Raw genomic sequence first — 14,885 nt, forward strand, 5'->3', positions numbered from 1 at the left:
ACTTGGGGTAACCGCATCGAGTCCGATTCTGCCAGTCAATTGATGGAGCCAAGGCGTTCCTTTGAGCCAACCCAATAATGATCACATGTCTCCAATGCCAAACAATCCTAGTTTCGTAAGGATGATATCAGTTCTAACTGGCAAAAGTCACTAACCCATACTTGTGTGCGATCAGATCCCCAACCGTTTCCCAGGTCTTGGCTTGGGATGATTCGCCAGCAGTCCGAGCCGGATCCTTCAACACCTCAGGTAAGTTAAGCGCTTATTGCTGAAGATGACTGTATTCCCGATTTGACCCCTCCGCCGCCTACCAAAGAACTAGACGAACGGATACATAAACAGGAGGCGGGTGGAAGGATTCCCAAGTCGAATCCAGTTCCTGAGAAGCGCTCGATCCAGGCTCCACTGGAAGAGAAGACAAGCTCTCGTTCTCCGCCGCAGCTTACATCAACAATGTCGACCAAACCTGTTGTGGTCTTCGCCGGCGGGGCTTGGCACTCGCCAGAGCACTATCAAAGCATCCGCGACGAGCTCCAACAGAGGGGGTACGAGACTAGGGGCGTGGCCTACCCGTCCGTTGGCGCCGAGCCGCCTACCAAAGGCCTGTACGACGACGCCGCCGCCGTTCGGGCCGTCCTCGAGGAGCTCGCCGGCCATGGCAAGCAGATTGTCATCGTTGCCCATTCCTACGGCGGCCTTGCCGGCGCGGAGGCCGTCAACGGCTACGGCTACAAGAAGCGGGCCGAGGAGGAGAAGGCCGGAGGCGTCATCTTATTCATGTACCTCGCTGCCTTTGTCGGGCCCAAGGGGCAGTCCATCCTGAGCTTGACGGGCAACAAGTATCCGGCGTTTGCAAAAGTTGAGGTCAGCTTTCCTCGGACACCCTTCCTTCCCCAAGACGCGAAAACCCAAAGGGCCAGTGCCGCATCGTCAAGTGCTGACTCTTCTGCCACCAGGACGGCCGCATGCACGTGGTGACCCCCACGGAGGCCTTTTACGGAGACGTCGCCCCCGAGGCCCGGGCGAGGGCCATCGGCCTCCTTAAGCACCAGACGACCGCGTCATTCGAGGAGACGGTGACGTACGAGCCCTGGCACGACGTGGAGTGCATGTACGTCGGCTGCGAGAACGACGGGGCGGTGCCCTTCTTCGCGCAGGAGCAGATGCAGCGGCTGCTGGGGCCCGCGGCGGTCAAGCTGCGGAGGAAGTCGGCGCACTCGCCATTTCTGTCCCATGTTGCGGAGACGGCTGAGCTGATCGAGTCGGCGGCCAAGAGGGGGGTCGAGGCCGTTGCGAGCTAGAATGTCTCACGCTTCGGGCCGCTTGACTTTTTGTGTTTTGTCTGTTTTTGGTTTGCTTTCCAAGAGTTGCGGGATCGATGGTTGTGGAGAAGTAACTCGATGTGTGTTCCGTATCAGTTGAGATTGGTGTGCGATACATGCGCCGCTCCTGTGCTCGAAGATGTTGCGATGTCAGGGCAGTATTTCGACGTTTTGTAATGGAGGGGGGTGCCACGGTTCGCACCATGGTTTTTCGAATAGCTCAGGAACCATGCAGATTGTCAAAATCTAATTTCCCAGCTAGGTTCGTTTGAATAGCCATGGTATATAGCCGTTTCCCCATCCAAACAGCCCATGAAAGTGCCGAGTCGTCTCCTACTGGGTACGTATTTCCGAGGGTTTGATTCTCCCAATAGGTTTTTACTGGAGGCCATATCTGGTAGTATCCCGATACTGATGATTGTCTTCTCCTTTGGGTGTTACACACGGTTGAAAAACCGGGTTGAAAGTCGTCAAACCCGGGAAGTGTGGCCAGTCGAGTGTTGAGTTGGTCCAAACCACCTCAGCTAGAGAACGCAGCTGGAACAATACCATCTCGTCACTATGCCGAATCATTTGATAGAGTTAATAGTCACGGCGTGGGCTGTATCGACTATCAGTGCTGCACCTAACGACCAAATCACCGGGCGATTCGAGCACATCCATGGTTATGATGTATCATAGCAGTATACAAGTGCGGGTTGACAGGACTCGAGTTTCTCACATTGGTAGTCATTATGAACCCTTTGGTTAGCAGAAATCTGGAGCGGAGGTCCAAACTAAGTTTATCAAAAAGCAACTAAGTTTATCAAAGCAGGAATCGTAAGCGATGCCTGGCCCTTCGGATGGTTGCATTTCGATCCGTCTGCAGCCCGCCGCCAGGTTCGCTCCATTATCGGTTGGTGCAAGACTAACACTAGCCCATTCGAAGAATGGCCGATGACCACTCTGTTGTTGTCTCATAAGCTACTTCTTGATGTTACGCTCATTCTCTGATCTTCCAAGGTGCCAAATCCCTCCAGGATGGTTGGATCACAATGTTAAGCCTAGTATCAAAATAAATCGACTCCGTGGGCGATGCAAAGACAAATACCTCCAAACGCACCAAGCTATCCGTTGGAACCTTGATCTCAGGCCGTCAACGCGTAATCAGAAAACAGGTCATTCAAGACGTGACCGACTGCGACAAAGCAACCTCAACCATTGTCGAATGCTCTGCCAGCAGCTTCAACATAATCATCCCAAACCACCTACTGTGCTTCTGAAAACCAAGGCATCAGAGGGGACTCAGCTCTGGCCACGGTTCGACCGGTGTTCTCCGGGTTGCTGGGGCCGCGTAGGTACCAAGGCTTCCGCCACCAGTGAGAGGTTGAAATGGCTGCCTCTCAGAAGTGAAACAACTCAAAATCAACGTTTTACTGGCCTTAGTCACTGGAGAGTATGTGATGTTCCTCTGAAGTTGCACAAAGGCGGCAGAGTTCAGAACAGCTCTGAGCTGAGGCAAGGTTGCCGGGGTGCACCCCGCCGTGAAAACCACCCCACCGTAATGTGGCTTCCAAGGCACCAGCCTGCACACCTTTGACGTAGCCAGCCAAGCAGCAGAGAACGACCGGGATCCCGTGTAAACAAAAGCAGGAAAGAATCCAGGGAAGCATACAGGTAATCTCGGAGCCTACCTCGACCTCCAACGAAGACTCATTCTCAAGCGGTCCCCCTAGCGAAACTTTCTAACCATCGGACACTTCTCACAGCAAACCACCACCTCCCATCTTTGTTAAAGAAAAAATCCAGACCCCACCAAAACTCTAAAGAAAAACCAAAAGACACACCATCATGGCGCCCCCTTCCCAACTTACCGTCGCGACCCTCTCGGTCACCCGACTCCTCAAGGAGGAGATCTCCTATGAGAAGGAGCTCATCCAGCAGAAGGCCAAGGTCGCCACACTTGAGGCGGAGATCACGGAGGGCAAGCCCGACGAGGACGGAAACCGGGAGTACATGCTCAGACAGCTGGTATGTTGCTACCCCTCACTTCAGACCGCCCCGTCTCAAGACACCGAGCGTCTGCCATGTTTTCTTCGGACGGAAGAGATGCTAACGAGCCCACCCCAGAAACTCGCCGTGGAGGAGACGCAAAAGGTCTTCCCCGCCCTGAGAACCCGCGTCGAGGACGCGACCGTCAAGCTCGAGGAGCAGATCGCCCTCGCCGAGAGCGGCGGCGCATCGCCCGAGGAGCTCGAGACGGCGAAGCAGGCGCTCGCCAAGGGCAAGGAGGAGAAGACCTACGTGACCGACACTGGCTCGGCTTGATGAGCGTGATTCTTGTTTTGTTTTCTGTCGTGTATCAAATTTAGAAAAACTCAGGTCTAGGGATTGCGTTGTGTTCAGTGGCAGGAAGCGTCATGAGCAAGTTTTTTGACAGCCTGCTTTAATGGGTATCTCAGTTGAACTATGTATGAGTCTCTCCGGACTGTTGTGCGCCCCATGTCTAGTTGTCAACCTCCATGCTATCAGGAGCATCCACCGTGATGTGAGGCGTGTCGCCTCCTGAAGTGATTTGAGTGTCCTGTTGATCATCCATCTCAACGTCCTCTCCCTCTTCAATCTCGTCATCGTCGTCTTGGGGGCGAGGTGTGCCGTTCTGACTCGGGACAGCACTGCCTGACCGCGAGAAACTGCCCGGGCCACCCGGTCGCGGCTTGAGACCATCTCCCTGCTCCTCCGACTGGCCATCCAGCGCCGAAGTCGGTCTCGGCACCGCGCCGCTGTCCGGGTGCGGCGTGACGTTGCCGCTCGAGACGTGCCTGGGCGTCTGTCCACCTCTCGAAGCCTCGCCGTCCTCCTCGCCGTCCTCGTTCATGCCCTCGCGTCTCTCGACTTCCTCCTTCTCGTCGCGGATCTGTCTGCGCAGCAGCATGCCCTCGTCCATGATCTTACTGAACTGGTCGCGGCGCTCGCGCCAGGTGACGGCATACGTCTCGCTCTCCTTCTCCAGGTCGCGAATCTCTTCCTCGAGCTTCTTCAGGTTCGACTCCTGCTCCCCACGCGGGCGCAGGCCCTTAGCCATGAGCGCGTTGGCGAGCTTATCGTACTCCTTGCGTTGGGCAAGCGTGGCCTTGGCTCCCTCAAGCTGCTCGCGCAGCCGCGCGTTGTTGCCCCGAACGTTTTGGCATTCTTCGAGAATGCGCTGCTGGTCGGCTTTGTAGCGCTCGCGCTCGCGAACGTTGGCGTCGAGGAGGAACTGCAGGCGGGCGATGCTGCTGTCGAAGGCGGCGAAGTCGAGGGTGAGGTCGTCTTTGATCTGATCGATCTCTCGAAGCGTCTTGGTGGCAGCCTCCTGTTTCGTCTCGACGTTGTCTTCCTTCTCGCCGTTCGCGCCCTCGGGTGGCGGAGTAGGTTGCTGTTTCAATTGAGAGTTTGCGATTGTGGTGATGGATACAAGTCTCTTCGTAATTCGCTTGAAGGGCTTCTCCTCAATGTTAACCAGTCGCGTCTTGTGCAGTTCCTGCTCCTCCTTGTCATCTAAAAGATCCCACGATGCCATGGTTATCTTATTGGCTCTCGAACAGCGTGTTGACGAATCGGGTGATCGGGGTGGTCCGGGTTCGTCGTCAAAGGTCGAGTCGGGTCTTGAACTGTCAAATAAGGTCTTGTCGTTTGACAAAGGTTTTTAAAGAGGTCTTTGGGTTGTGAAGGTTCCCTGAGTACCTAGGAGTGCGATACTATAAGATGGACGGTATGTGTACCGAACGTCAACGCTTGGTATTCTTGAGGATTGATGGGGGGAAAGTGGCTTGGTCGGATTTTCACCAAATTCAAAGGGAGAAGACGCGGACGAAGTGAGCTCCTTCCCTCACATTCTCTCTCAGCCTTGCAGCAGAAGCCATTCTCAGTTGGGATTGGATGGTGGGTCTTCAACATTGTAAAGTGGGTCACAGCAGACTGTCTCCACTGGCCCCCCGATCAAGGGCAAAGCCAAAGCGTCTCCTTCCCACTACAGGCGCGGTGATCTCATCTTCTACTCTTCATTCACACACCACCTGCGATCGCAACAGCAATATCCCTTTCGCCAAACCCAACACATTTGGTCCGAAAACACTGCGCGACGCTCAAACAAACGAAATGCCCTCTCAGGAAGAACAGGAATTGTTGGCTAGGATCGGTCAACTTGCGGGTAATACTCCATCACTAACAAACAGTGAAAACTGCGTGGGTTCTAATTTGGTGGCAAACAGGCAAGATCAATCTTCACAAGGCTCAGCAGGCTGGCGTACAATCAGTCCCAAGTACCCAGGCCTCCTACAGCCGAAGTATGTGTACAACTATTCTCCAGGGTGCAACTCGGCGCTTACACGATATAGACAACACTCACCGACACGGCGGCTTCCCCCACAAGCATCGCGTCGAGCCGTACCCCTCTACCCGAGGCCCCTCGGGGTTTCGCCATCGATCCTTGGTACTTAACAACGGTGGAACGCAAACACCGCCATCCGACTCGCCCACCCCCGAGGCATCTGGCCCAGCTAATTCATCCGGCGCTTGGATCTCCAAGAACACCCGCGGCCAGAGGTCGCTGATCAACTCGGCCGTCTACGAGAAGAACAACGAAGCGCATGTCAAGGCCATCGAGGCATCACGACAGCAGAAGAATCGCCAGCAGGATGTGCGCGAGCAGTCGCAGCTTGCCAACCACTTCCATCGTTACGGAGGCCAAGCCAGAGTGCCGCCCACTCCTACTAATCCCACAGCTACAGGCAACCACGAGGTCGAGATCCATGGCATTCGTTTCCGCGTCGCCCACAGCGGGAGCAAGCTCATCAAGGTGTCGGGTGCGTTGCCACGTTTCTCCTTTCTGACAGAGTACACTCACAACCTCTTAGGAGATCTCCATCCCGTCAGCGCGACGCCCAAAGTCGCTTTTGTCGGAGGTGTCAAGTTCCATCGAAGCAAGACCGGCAATCTATACCGGGCCGGTGTGCTCAAAGCTCAACGGTATGATCATCCATACTTTGATCGACAGCCGCTAACTTCAGTTACTTCCTCAGCCAAACTGGCGTAAAAAAGGTCGACGTGCCTTGCAGCATGTTTTCGCTGACTGGTATTTCATTCACAATCTCAATCCGGCCGCTCACCCATTATCCGCTCAAACAAACTTGACGATTATTGCTTAAGTGGGTATGATAAGTACTGGACACCACTAACCACGGCGATTTTATGTAGGGTCATGCGCCAAGGGACCGGCCTGTCGATACATTCACGATGCTTCAAGAGTGGCCGTCTGCCGGGAGCTGTTGCACAAGGGAACTGCGCCAATGGGGAGTCTTGTGATCTTTCCCATGACTTGACGCCCCAACGCACCCCGACATGCGTTCACTTCATCAAGGGCAACTGTGCGAATCCCAACTGCCCCTATGCTCACTCTAGTGTGTCTCCAGGTGCCCTGGTCTGCCGTTCGTTCGGCATGTACGGCTACTGCGACAAGGGGGACGAGTGCGAAGAGCGGCATGTCTTTGAGTGCCCCGACTTCAGCAATACGGGCAAGTGTAAAAACAAGGGCTGTAAGCTTCTTCACCGCGAGAGGGCAAGCGTCCTTCGGAAGCGCACAGACGAGGACGAATCAGAGGACCTGTCGAGCGATGATGAGCCCGTCGACAGCGACGACGTGGACTCGGACGAGGTCGAGGAGTTTATCACCGACGGCGCTGGTGATGATACTGACTTCAAGGTCCAGAAGGACTTTATCTCTTTCTGATCGTGATCTCGTGCCACATATGGAGAAGGCCGTTCCGGTTTCTCTTCTTTACTGACATGTTTGCTATCCCCTCCATGAGGGAGTCCAGACCAGGGAGGCCGCGAGGCTCCCTTGCAGTGGGCGTATTTCAGGTTACGGGAACGGCTGAGAAGAGAACCACAAGCGATACCCATGGAGAAGAAGAAGAAGAGGAAGAAGAGGATGATCGCGGGTATTGATACCACGCTTGAAGAGGAAGAAGCAGAAGAAGATGAAGAAGAAGAAGACGAAACAGAAACAGAAGCATTATAGAAAAGGATAGAGACAAAAGAAACTATTGGAACAAACACTTCCTGACCCGTGACAATCAATATACCGACAAGATATGTATACATGCGACCAACCCTTAATTATGTGGTAAAATTGGGAAACCTCCATCCAGGAAGCTGCCATGACGGTGCAGCCAAATTTTGACCTCGGCCAAGCATCATTTCCGCGTGCGGGCCGACCCCCGAGTGCTCCAGGGTGTCTCAATTAGATCAATTAAATTTTACATTTTGAAATTTACCCCGCCAACCTTCATCCAAAGTTTTCACCCCCTGTAACCTCCTGAATCCAGCTACCCGTCTGATGACATTTTGCTTGCGCTGACACACCAGCATCTCAAAAGACCCCCTCTTGTTACTCGAATGGCCCACCATTGATTCGGGGACCAGCGCCACACACGTACTTTTGGTGGTGACTGAGAGCCCTTTGTTCTCGGGCTTAGACGCTGACGAGGCGCTAACGGGAGCCCCGTCATTTGATGGCCATCGTGGATTGATCCTCCGAGGGCTGCCTTACCTTTATGGAGGGTTCGCGTCGTTGAAGTGCACCGCCGCCGTCTACTCAGCCCCTTGTCGGCCGCCACTGCACCCAGCTGTTCTTCCCGAAGCCGAATATAGCAACAACCGTGACGAAGCTGAACCCAACATAACCAAGCTGTTCTTCTTCATGGAGACTTGATATTTACTTTTCTTCGACCAGATATACCTTTTCTGTGCTTGCTCGTGTCTTCATTCAGTCCTGTGCTCAAGTTCTAATACCAGTCCGTCAGGACAGCACTAATCGTCAGACGTCATCATGGGCTTACGCGACATACTCAAGAAAAAGGACCACCTCGACAATGGCGACACCAGCAGCCAGGATGCCGTAGACAGGCTGGCGGCCCCCGAATTCAAATTCATTCGATCAGACACCAACACACAGGAGGTCATCCACCCCCCGAGCTATCCCACGGGCGATGCGAAGGAGCAGTTCCTGAACCCCAACGACAGCGTCGGCGGCCAGAAGCCCCGGCGCAGCCTCGACGTCTTTTTCGGTAACCGATCGCGCAGCGCGTCCGCTTCTTCGCAAGCGAGCTCGTCGCCTAACAGGAAAGATGGCAGACGGCTGTCGGAACGGCTGCACCTTAGCCGCTCGCCGGCTTCGTCGGACAACGTGCCGCAGAACCTACCCGACATCATAACCACGGCCGAGGGCGAGCAGGAGGTGGAATGGGAGAAGCGCGCGACGATCCTGGCGTCGGCGAACAAGAGCAGACCTGCGACTCCTTCGCGTGATAAGGACTCTGGGAGCACGACGAGGGGACGGTCTCTGAGCGCGGCGGTATCGTCTCCGGCCATCGACGAGAACATCCAGGAGGCCATCCGGCTGCACGAGGCAGGGGATTTCGAGAACTCGACGGCCATGTTTGCCCGTCTGGCTGATCCGAAAGGGGCGAATAACACCCTCAGCCAGTTTCTATACGGCCTTGCTCTGAGGTAAGTCCCTTGCTTGGACTGGTCTGGACCCTGCGCGGCAACGTTGATCGTGCCTCTCCGCACCTACGAGATGGTCTTGTGCGCGAGCGTCGCGGCTCGCCGGACGAGGGCGATCACACTGCATCGGAGGCTTTGGCGGCTCTTGACAGGTGCCACGATGGCTAGACGCTCTGGTCTCTATGACGCGAATACTGACTAGGGACTGTTCACAGGCACGGCTGGGGCTGCGAGCCTGATCCAGAAGGGGCTATCAAGTTCCTCTCCGCAGCGGCATCGAATGCAGCAACCGTTGAGCAAGTGGCTTTGAAGGCCGGGCTAACGAAGGGTGGTGCTGCTAAGGGCGAGCTCGTCCTGTCCATCTTCGAGCTGGCGAACTCCTTCAGACACGGCTGGGGCACCGAGAAGGACCCAATCGCGGCCAAGCAGGTGAGTTGCACCGTCCACAGAACCTAGGAGAGCGAACAAACGTATACGAAGTCGTAGTAATGCCTGAGCGGCTGGAACTAACGTCCCGTGGCAGTATTATGAGACAGCGGCGAACCTCGGAGACACTGGTGAGTATGCCCCGATGATGCGTTCCTGTGCATTGAGGCCCAACAGGAATATTTTGGTACGCTAACCAGCCTTGCTCTTCTCAGACGCCATGAATGAAGTCGCCTGGTGCTATCTCGAGGGCTTCGGATGCAAGAAGGACAAGGTACGTTTCATCACATATCACTCGTTGCTTTGCGATGCCGAGCATGTCGGAGTCGGCAAACCAAGACCTGGGACTTTGCCCCTGGAGGAGAACAGCATCAGCCTCAACAGCCCCAGAATACTTGTGGCTTGCATCAGCAAGTGCGTGTGTCATGGGATGTGCGCGGATTCCTGTTTGGAGACCAGTTTGGGTCGTCAGCAAAGTTATTTGGTTGGGTTGGGCATCAACACAGCGGCCGTGAAAAGCGGCCGCACTCGACACCCGCGCACGGCGCATGCTTGATTTCATCACATGAGGCTGACAACATGTCCAGTTCGCAGCAGCCCGTTACTACCGGTTGGCCGAGAAGAACGGCAACAAAACACTAGGCAACTCCTGGTAAGTCGAGCCTGGCCCTTTATCCCACTGGCATCTTTGGGTTTCCCCGGGGTCGGATCCGGTATATGCACCACCGAGGGGGGAGCCAGCTGCAGCTCCTGTCGCGGATGACTTTTGCGCTGTGGCATTGATAGGCTGGCGAGGTCTCCCGCCCCCTGTTGCGGCAGCTCGCCCTGCTTTCATCCTCTTGGGCGACAGTGAGCGTCCGGAGCTGCACGCAATTACCTGCTGCAGCAAGCTTTTTTGCGTTGGGCCGCAGCCCTCAAGTGCAGACACCCCGAGTCTCGATGGGGCTTTCCAAGTGGTGCATTGCGGCCCCTTGCCTGCTCTTTCTTGTCCTTTGTTCCCCAAGGCCATTGCACATAACCTTGCCCCATTGTGATCAAACAATACCCTGTGTGACACTGAGACTAACGAAGACAACCCAACAGGATCTGGAAGGAGAAGTACGACCCGGATGCCGGCAAAGGGAAGAAATAGTAGGCAGCAAAGGTGGAAGTAACCAGAGGGCGCTGCGCGTGCGTCAGACGGCCGAACCGACGGTGACACGGCGTCGCATACTCGAAACGGGTGCGTACGGACGGCAGTCCCGTGCAGTCCCGTCGGCTCCCGTCGGCGATTCCCTTTCTTCCTGCCGCGGTGCCACCGACGCCCAGGATCGTCACACGGCACGGCGGGTATGCCCTCCTGGCCGTCGCCCCTGAATCGCGCTGAACAGTGTTGCAGTGGTTGGAAACGGTACAACAACGCGAAAGAGCAGTCTATTTGTCGCTTGCCCCCCCCTTCCTCCTCCTATGAGCAACGCCCGAATGATGGCATGGGGAGCACGGTGATCGCAATTCGGGTGGCGCGAACGTACAGCAGCGAATGGACAACTGATATCCTATACCCATGCGCGGCGCGGGGTTCTTCAGCCTATGCTGTGCACCCGTGGGCCGACCGACGGGTCTGCAGGTCTCGCAGGTGTGGGGAGCTGGAGGGAAGTGAAGAGGGGGACGCAGGCAGCTGTCGCGGATCGGTACGGGCCCTCTTTTGTCTGGGAACCCAGCCGCGCTGAGCTGACTGTGCAGGCTGAGCCACACGGCTTGTCTGGGTAGAGTGGTTGCTGGTGGATTTACTGCTTACACCGAGGAGTTTTCGTGAGGGCCGAAAGGGGCTCTTTTTGACATTTGCCGTCTAAACATACCCAACACATCGCTAGGTCGGATATCACAAAAGCATAATACAAGTTGAGATTTGCACTTTCCCGGTCTTGTCCCGATTGACCCGGCCGATGGCGGAGACGGAATAGGCAATCATCGGTACCCGGGCGGCCCCCCTTGGAACGCCCGGCGTCTGTTCTCGGCCGGCCCGAGATAGGGTACCCTCCGGCACATTGTCGTCCTGCGACCACCGTTCCATCGTCCCCTAAAAAGGATACAGAAGAGAACAGGGGGTTAGAAGCTGCTGCACGATAAGTTTTTATTGGCACACACGCGACTCCTACAAACCTGCGATTCACGGCATGGCCTTTGCGCGCGAGCAAGAGTCTCCGCCCTTCTCACGACCTGCAAGTTTCCGCGAGCTCAGGGGCACAGCTGGACGAGGGCGTCCATGGTGGGCGTTTGGCCTGCTGCACAAGAGGAATCGCAGCGTCTCTAACGGGTTGCAAAGTTTGGGGCTACACCGAGGGGGAATGTGCTCGGTGAGACAGCGCTCGATGAGACATGCATCGTCCTGCATTCTTGACGGCTCTCCACGCCTGGTGACAACGTGAAAGTCATGCGAGTGGCTTCATGTGGGAAAGGCGGAAGCTAGCTACGTTCTTCCTGGGGGAGAACAGCCAGGAGAACAGCCCGTCTTACCGTTTCACGTCCACCTTCCCTCACCGTTTCCTGCGCGACTTCCCTCGCCGATCCGTCGCGCGGGTCCCGAAACGGCGGTGTTGGACTGAGTCCAAGCTGAGGCCGAAGGCGCGAGAGATGGTCGTCATGACCGCTGTACGTAATCCGCCAATGTGCGAGGCTTCACATGGGCGGTTTCCTTAGAGATGCAGTAGGACGTGCTTTAGTCGCAAGATGGAGAGAATCCTTCCGGGGAACCAGATCTCAGGAAACCCGGCGAGCTCGCGAACTCGCCGGCGTGGCGGACTGGCGGCGCGCGCGCGCGTGTGTGTATGATTTGCATACTTGACCTGATACCGGTGCTCCCTCCGCGTCGAATCACCACGGAGCAGGCGTTCGTCTGTTCAGCAGACGGGGAACTGCAATCATCGCGACGCAGGAGTTTGCATGGCTAGGAACATTCCAAGCAGGTTTAGGAGCGTCTCTCGAGAGCTAAAGCACACGGATGCCCAATGAACGGATGCAACGTCATCAGCTCTAGCCCTCTCGCTCTTCGGGTGCTTGTTGTAGGCTAGCACTAACACTCACCTTGGCCTCACCTTAGGGCCGATCCCCGCTTCATCGGTCTTGATCGCGGGCGGTTTTTCCGGCAAGAGAGACGAACGACATCCGAACTTTGCAGAATGTCCGCGTTGTAGCTTTGCATCATGACTGCTCACCTGCCCACACCTTGGCATTAGGACAGTTTGGACTACAAGGTGAACGGAAGCGGGTAGTGCGTAGGGTGAGCGAGGGCGAGTGGTTCGGGCCCCTTTTGCCACCAGGCCGTCTCTTCACCGACGGCATAAGCGCGCGTCACTAACGCTCGAGGATGGGATCCCCAGGATGCAGAACCGCGACGCCGCGGAAGGATTTACTTCACCGCATTTTCGCCGCAGAGCTCAACCTTGCCTAGGTTGCCGTTGGCGTGCTCCCTGTTCGCAGGCCGGTTCTGCTGCTTGGTGAAGAGGAGCCGGGGTGAGGACGCTAGGATGACTTGCTTCCTGTCATGTATTACACATACATACGATCCTCGAATGACTTACACCTGGGTTTCTGGATTTGAACTGCAACATGCAACGGCGGCATGCAAACCAAGACTGGCGAGCGACGGGACCAGAGGGATCCGGGGGAAAAAGAAGAGAAAACATGTCATGCCCATGCTTCGACATGCCATCACCGCGCAGCATCGCCCTCGCTCCCGTGAGCGCGAGCCCAAGCATGCGGCCTCTCGAGTGTCTAAGACACGCAGGCCATCACGACGGTCCTCGTTTTTCGACGCAGCACGAACCCCCAATGAAGGCCATGCGATGAGTCACACCTCTTCTCTTTTTCTCTGCCTGCCCCTTCTACCCTGAGAGCAACACACACACACACACACACACACACAGAGAGAGAGAGAGAGAGAGAGAGAGAGAGAGAGAGAGAGAGAGAGAGAGTGTGTGTGTGTGTGTGTGTATGTCTGCCTGTCGTCTTGCCTTCCCAATCCCATCTCAGCGCAAGGTTATCTCAAGTATCTCACCCGTCGAAAATACCCGACAAAAGGTCAATGATATCTCGAAAAACTGCTGTCCACTCATTTCCATATCGCCCTGTCTCACCTGCCCATCTCGGGCAGCGATCTCACGAAACCGAATGAGCTCACCCGTCATCTGCGTCTCTCGACTCTAGATTTGGGGGGGAACGAGACTGCTCTTGGCACACCACCGTCCCAATCCATCGCCATCCTCCGCTCCGCCCGGCCATCCCTCCTTAGCGTGCGTGTACAAGTGTGGCTTGACGTCCATCTTCCTCACCCGCAAAAGCGACAAAGACGACGCTACGCACAATGGACATACCTAGCCCAAGCTCCCGCGCTTGAAGCTCCAAAGCCCCGAACAATCCCATTCTATCGTCAGCTCCATTGTCTGGAGCTCGCCTCCGAGCCCCCCAAACCCCCTAGATGCTCACCCCGCCCATCCCAGGAGCCTTCATCCTTTCCAAGTCCCCCCGAATCCAGAGTCCGTCTCTCGTACCCGCATGCCACCATCTTTGGATGGCTCAGCCTACCTCTCGCGCGCCGCGCCATCTCACGCGCCGCCCCGAATCCAGAAAAGGTCATCACAACACCCTTAATTATCGACCAATCCCCGGCCTCGGAAAACGCAACAATGGCTATTCAACCACTCAGACTCAGGACGCGGGCCTCGGTGCCCTCGCCGTCCCCTTTGCTCCCGCTCCAACGTCGCCTCCTACCCCCCCTCCTGATGCTCCTCAGACCAAGGTAACCTCACCCCGAGTGACCTCTAGGAGAATCCTCCCCCCTCCCACCCAAACAAAATCTCTCGCTACCTATTCCCGGAGAGCGCAGGTCACTCACCCACTTCTCTCGCGCCTCACTGGTCAAAAATCAGGTTGCCCTTTTCGATCTGAACATGGGGGAATGCCCGGTCACACCCACACCCATACTCTCCCCCCCGTTCACGCCATGCACATCCCACCCTCTTCCCCCCTCGGAAACCGGGACCGATCATGCTAATACGTCCAATTGCCCATCTTATCACGCAGAAACCGCAGCACACGCCAATGGATCTCGATAGATCTCTTTCCCCCCCGTCCGTTCACATTTTCGTCCCTCCCGCCGCCGTGCCATATCCGTAAAAATCCGCCCGCCGTCGGCCAGGTTTTTGGATGTCTACCCCCCCGCATCCCAGTGTGTCGTTTGGCCCCCCCAATGGCATGCCGTCCTAGACGAAAGATGACCACATCCCATCACCTTGACGCGGCCGTCGCCATTCTACCCGGCTCACCAGGTCCAGCTGCCTAGGAAAGTGTCCTCAGCCTCTGCTCACCTGCAAAACCGCCCCCCCCCCCCCCCCCGGTCTCCCGCGGCGCTCCTCGCGGGTTGGAGCGACGCATGATGGGGCACAGGAGATGCGACGCCGCGAGTTTTTAGACTTGTTCGCGGGGCGGCGGCGACGACCAGGGAAAACGCAGTGTCATCTGCTCCCCATCGTGATAAGTCACAATGTCACGCTACGACTTGTGTTCTCACAAGTTATATGGAAACCCAATTATGGCGGGGAACAAGTTTCATGGTATTATCTTTTGGCATTG

General features: G+C 56.2%; 5 protein-coding genes across 5 annotated transcripts; 4 read left to right on the forward strand and 1 right to left on the reverse strand.

The window, feature by feature from the left end:
- Window positions 1-453: 453 nt before the first annotated feature.
- Window positions 454-1,301, forward strand: ColSpa_02184 (uncharacterized protein; the record flags this gene model as incomplete). The annotated part of the gene is made up of 2 exons (XM_049268396.1): window positions 454-864; window positions 957-1,301. The coding sequence occupies 2 exons, from the start codon at window positions 454-456 to the stop codon at window positions 1,299-1,301; spliced, it is 756 nt and encodes a 251-aa protein (XP_049124353.1).
- Window positions 1,302-3,152: 1,851 nt separating this feature from the next.
- Window positions 3,153-3,629, forward strand: ColSpa_02185 (uncharacterized protein; the record flags this gene model as incomplete). Its single annotated transcript, XM_049268397.1, has 2 exons — window positions 3,153-3,332; window positions 3,432-3,629. 2 exons carry the CDS (start codon window positions 3,153-3,155, stop codon window positions 3,627-3,629), a joined length of 378 nt encoding a protein of 125 aa, XP_049124354.1.
- Window positions 3,630-3,807: 178 nt separating this feature from the next.
- Window positions 3,808-4,863, reverse strand: ColSpa_02186 (THP3 C2A9.11c; the record flags this gene model as incomplete). The annotated part of the gene is made up of 1 exon (XM_049268398.1): window positions 3,808-4,863. One exon carries the CDS (start codon window positions 4,861-4,863, stop codon window positions 3,808-3,810), a length of 1,056 nt encoding a protein of 351 aa, XP_049124355.1.
- Window positions 4,864-5,441: 578 nt separating this feature from the next.
- Window positions 5,442-7,071, forward strand: ColSpa_02187 (zinc finger MIZ domain-containing protein 2; the record flags this gene model as incomplete). The annotated part of the gene is made up of 5 exons (XM_049268399.1): window positions 5,442-5,493; window positions 5,519-5,629; window positions 5,681-6,148; window positions 6,179-6,311; window positions 6,540-7,071. 5 exons carry the CDS (start codon window positions 5,442-5,444, stop codon window positions 7,069-7,071), a joined length of 1,296 nt encoding a protein of 431 aa, XP_049124356.1.
- Window positions 7,072-8,172: 1,101 nt separating this feature from the next.
- Window positions 8,173-9,931, forward strand: ColSpa_02188 (uncharacterized protein; the record flags this gene model as incomplete). Its single annotated transcript, XM_049268400.1, has 5 exons — window positions 8,173-8,852; window positions 9,065-9,278; window positions 9,373-9,406; window positions 9,491-9,693; window positions 9,863-9,931. 5 exons carry the CDS (start codon window positions 8,173-8,175, stop codon window positions 9,929-9,931), a joined length of 1,200 nt encoding a protein of 399 aa, XP_049124357.1.
- Between the last annotated feature and the right edge of the window lie 4,954 nt (window positions 9,932-14,885).

Source organism: Colletotrichum spaethianum (genome assembly GCF_022836535.1).
Source record: "Colletotrichum spaethianum MAFF 239500 DNA, contig04, whole genome shotgun sequence".
Classification (NCBI taxonomy): domain Eukaryota; kingdom Fungi; phylum Ascomycota; class Sordariomycetes; order Glomerellales; family Glomerellaceae; genus Colletotrichum; species Colletotrichum spaethianum.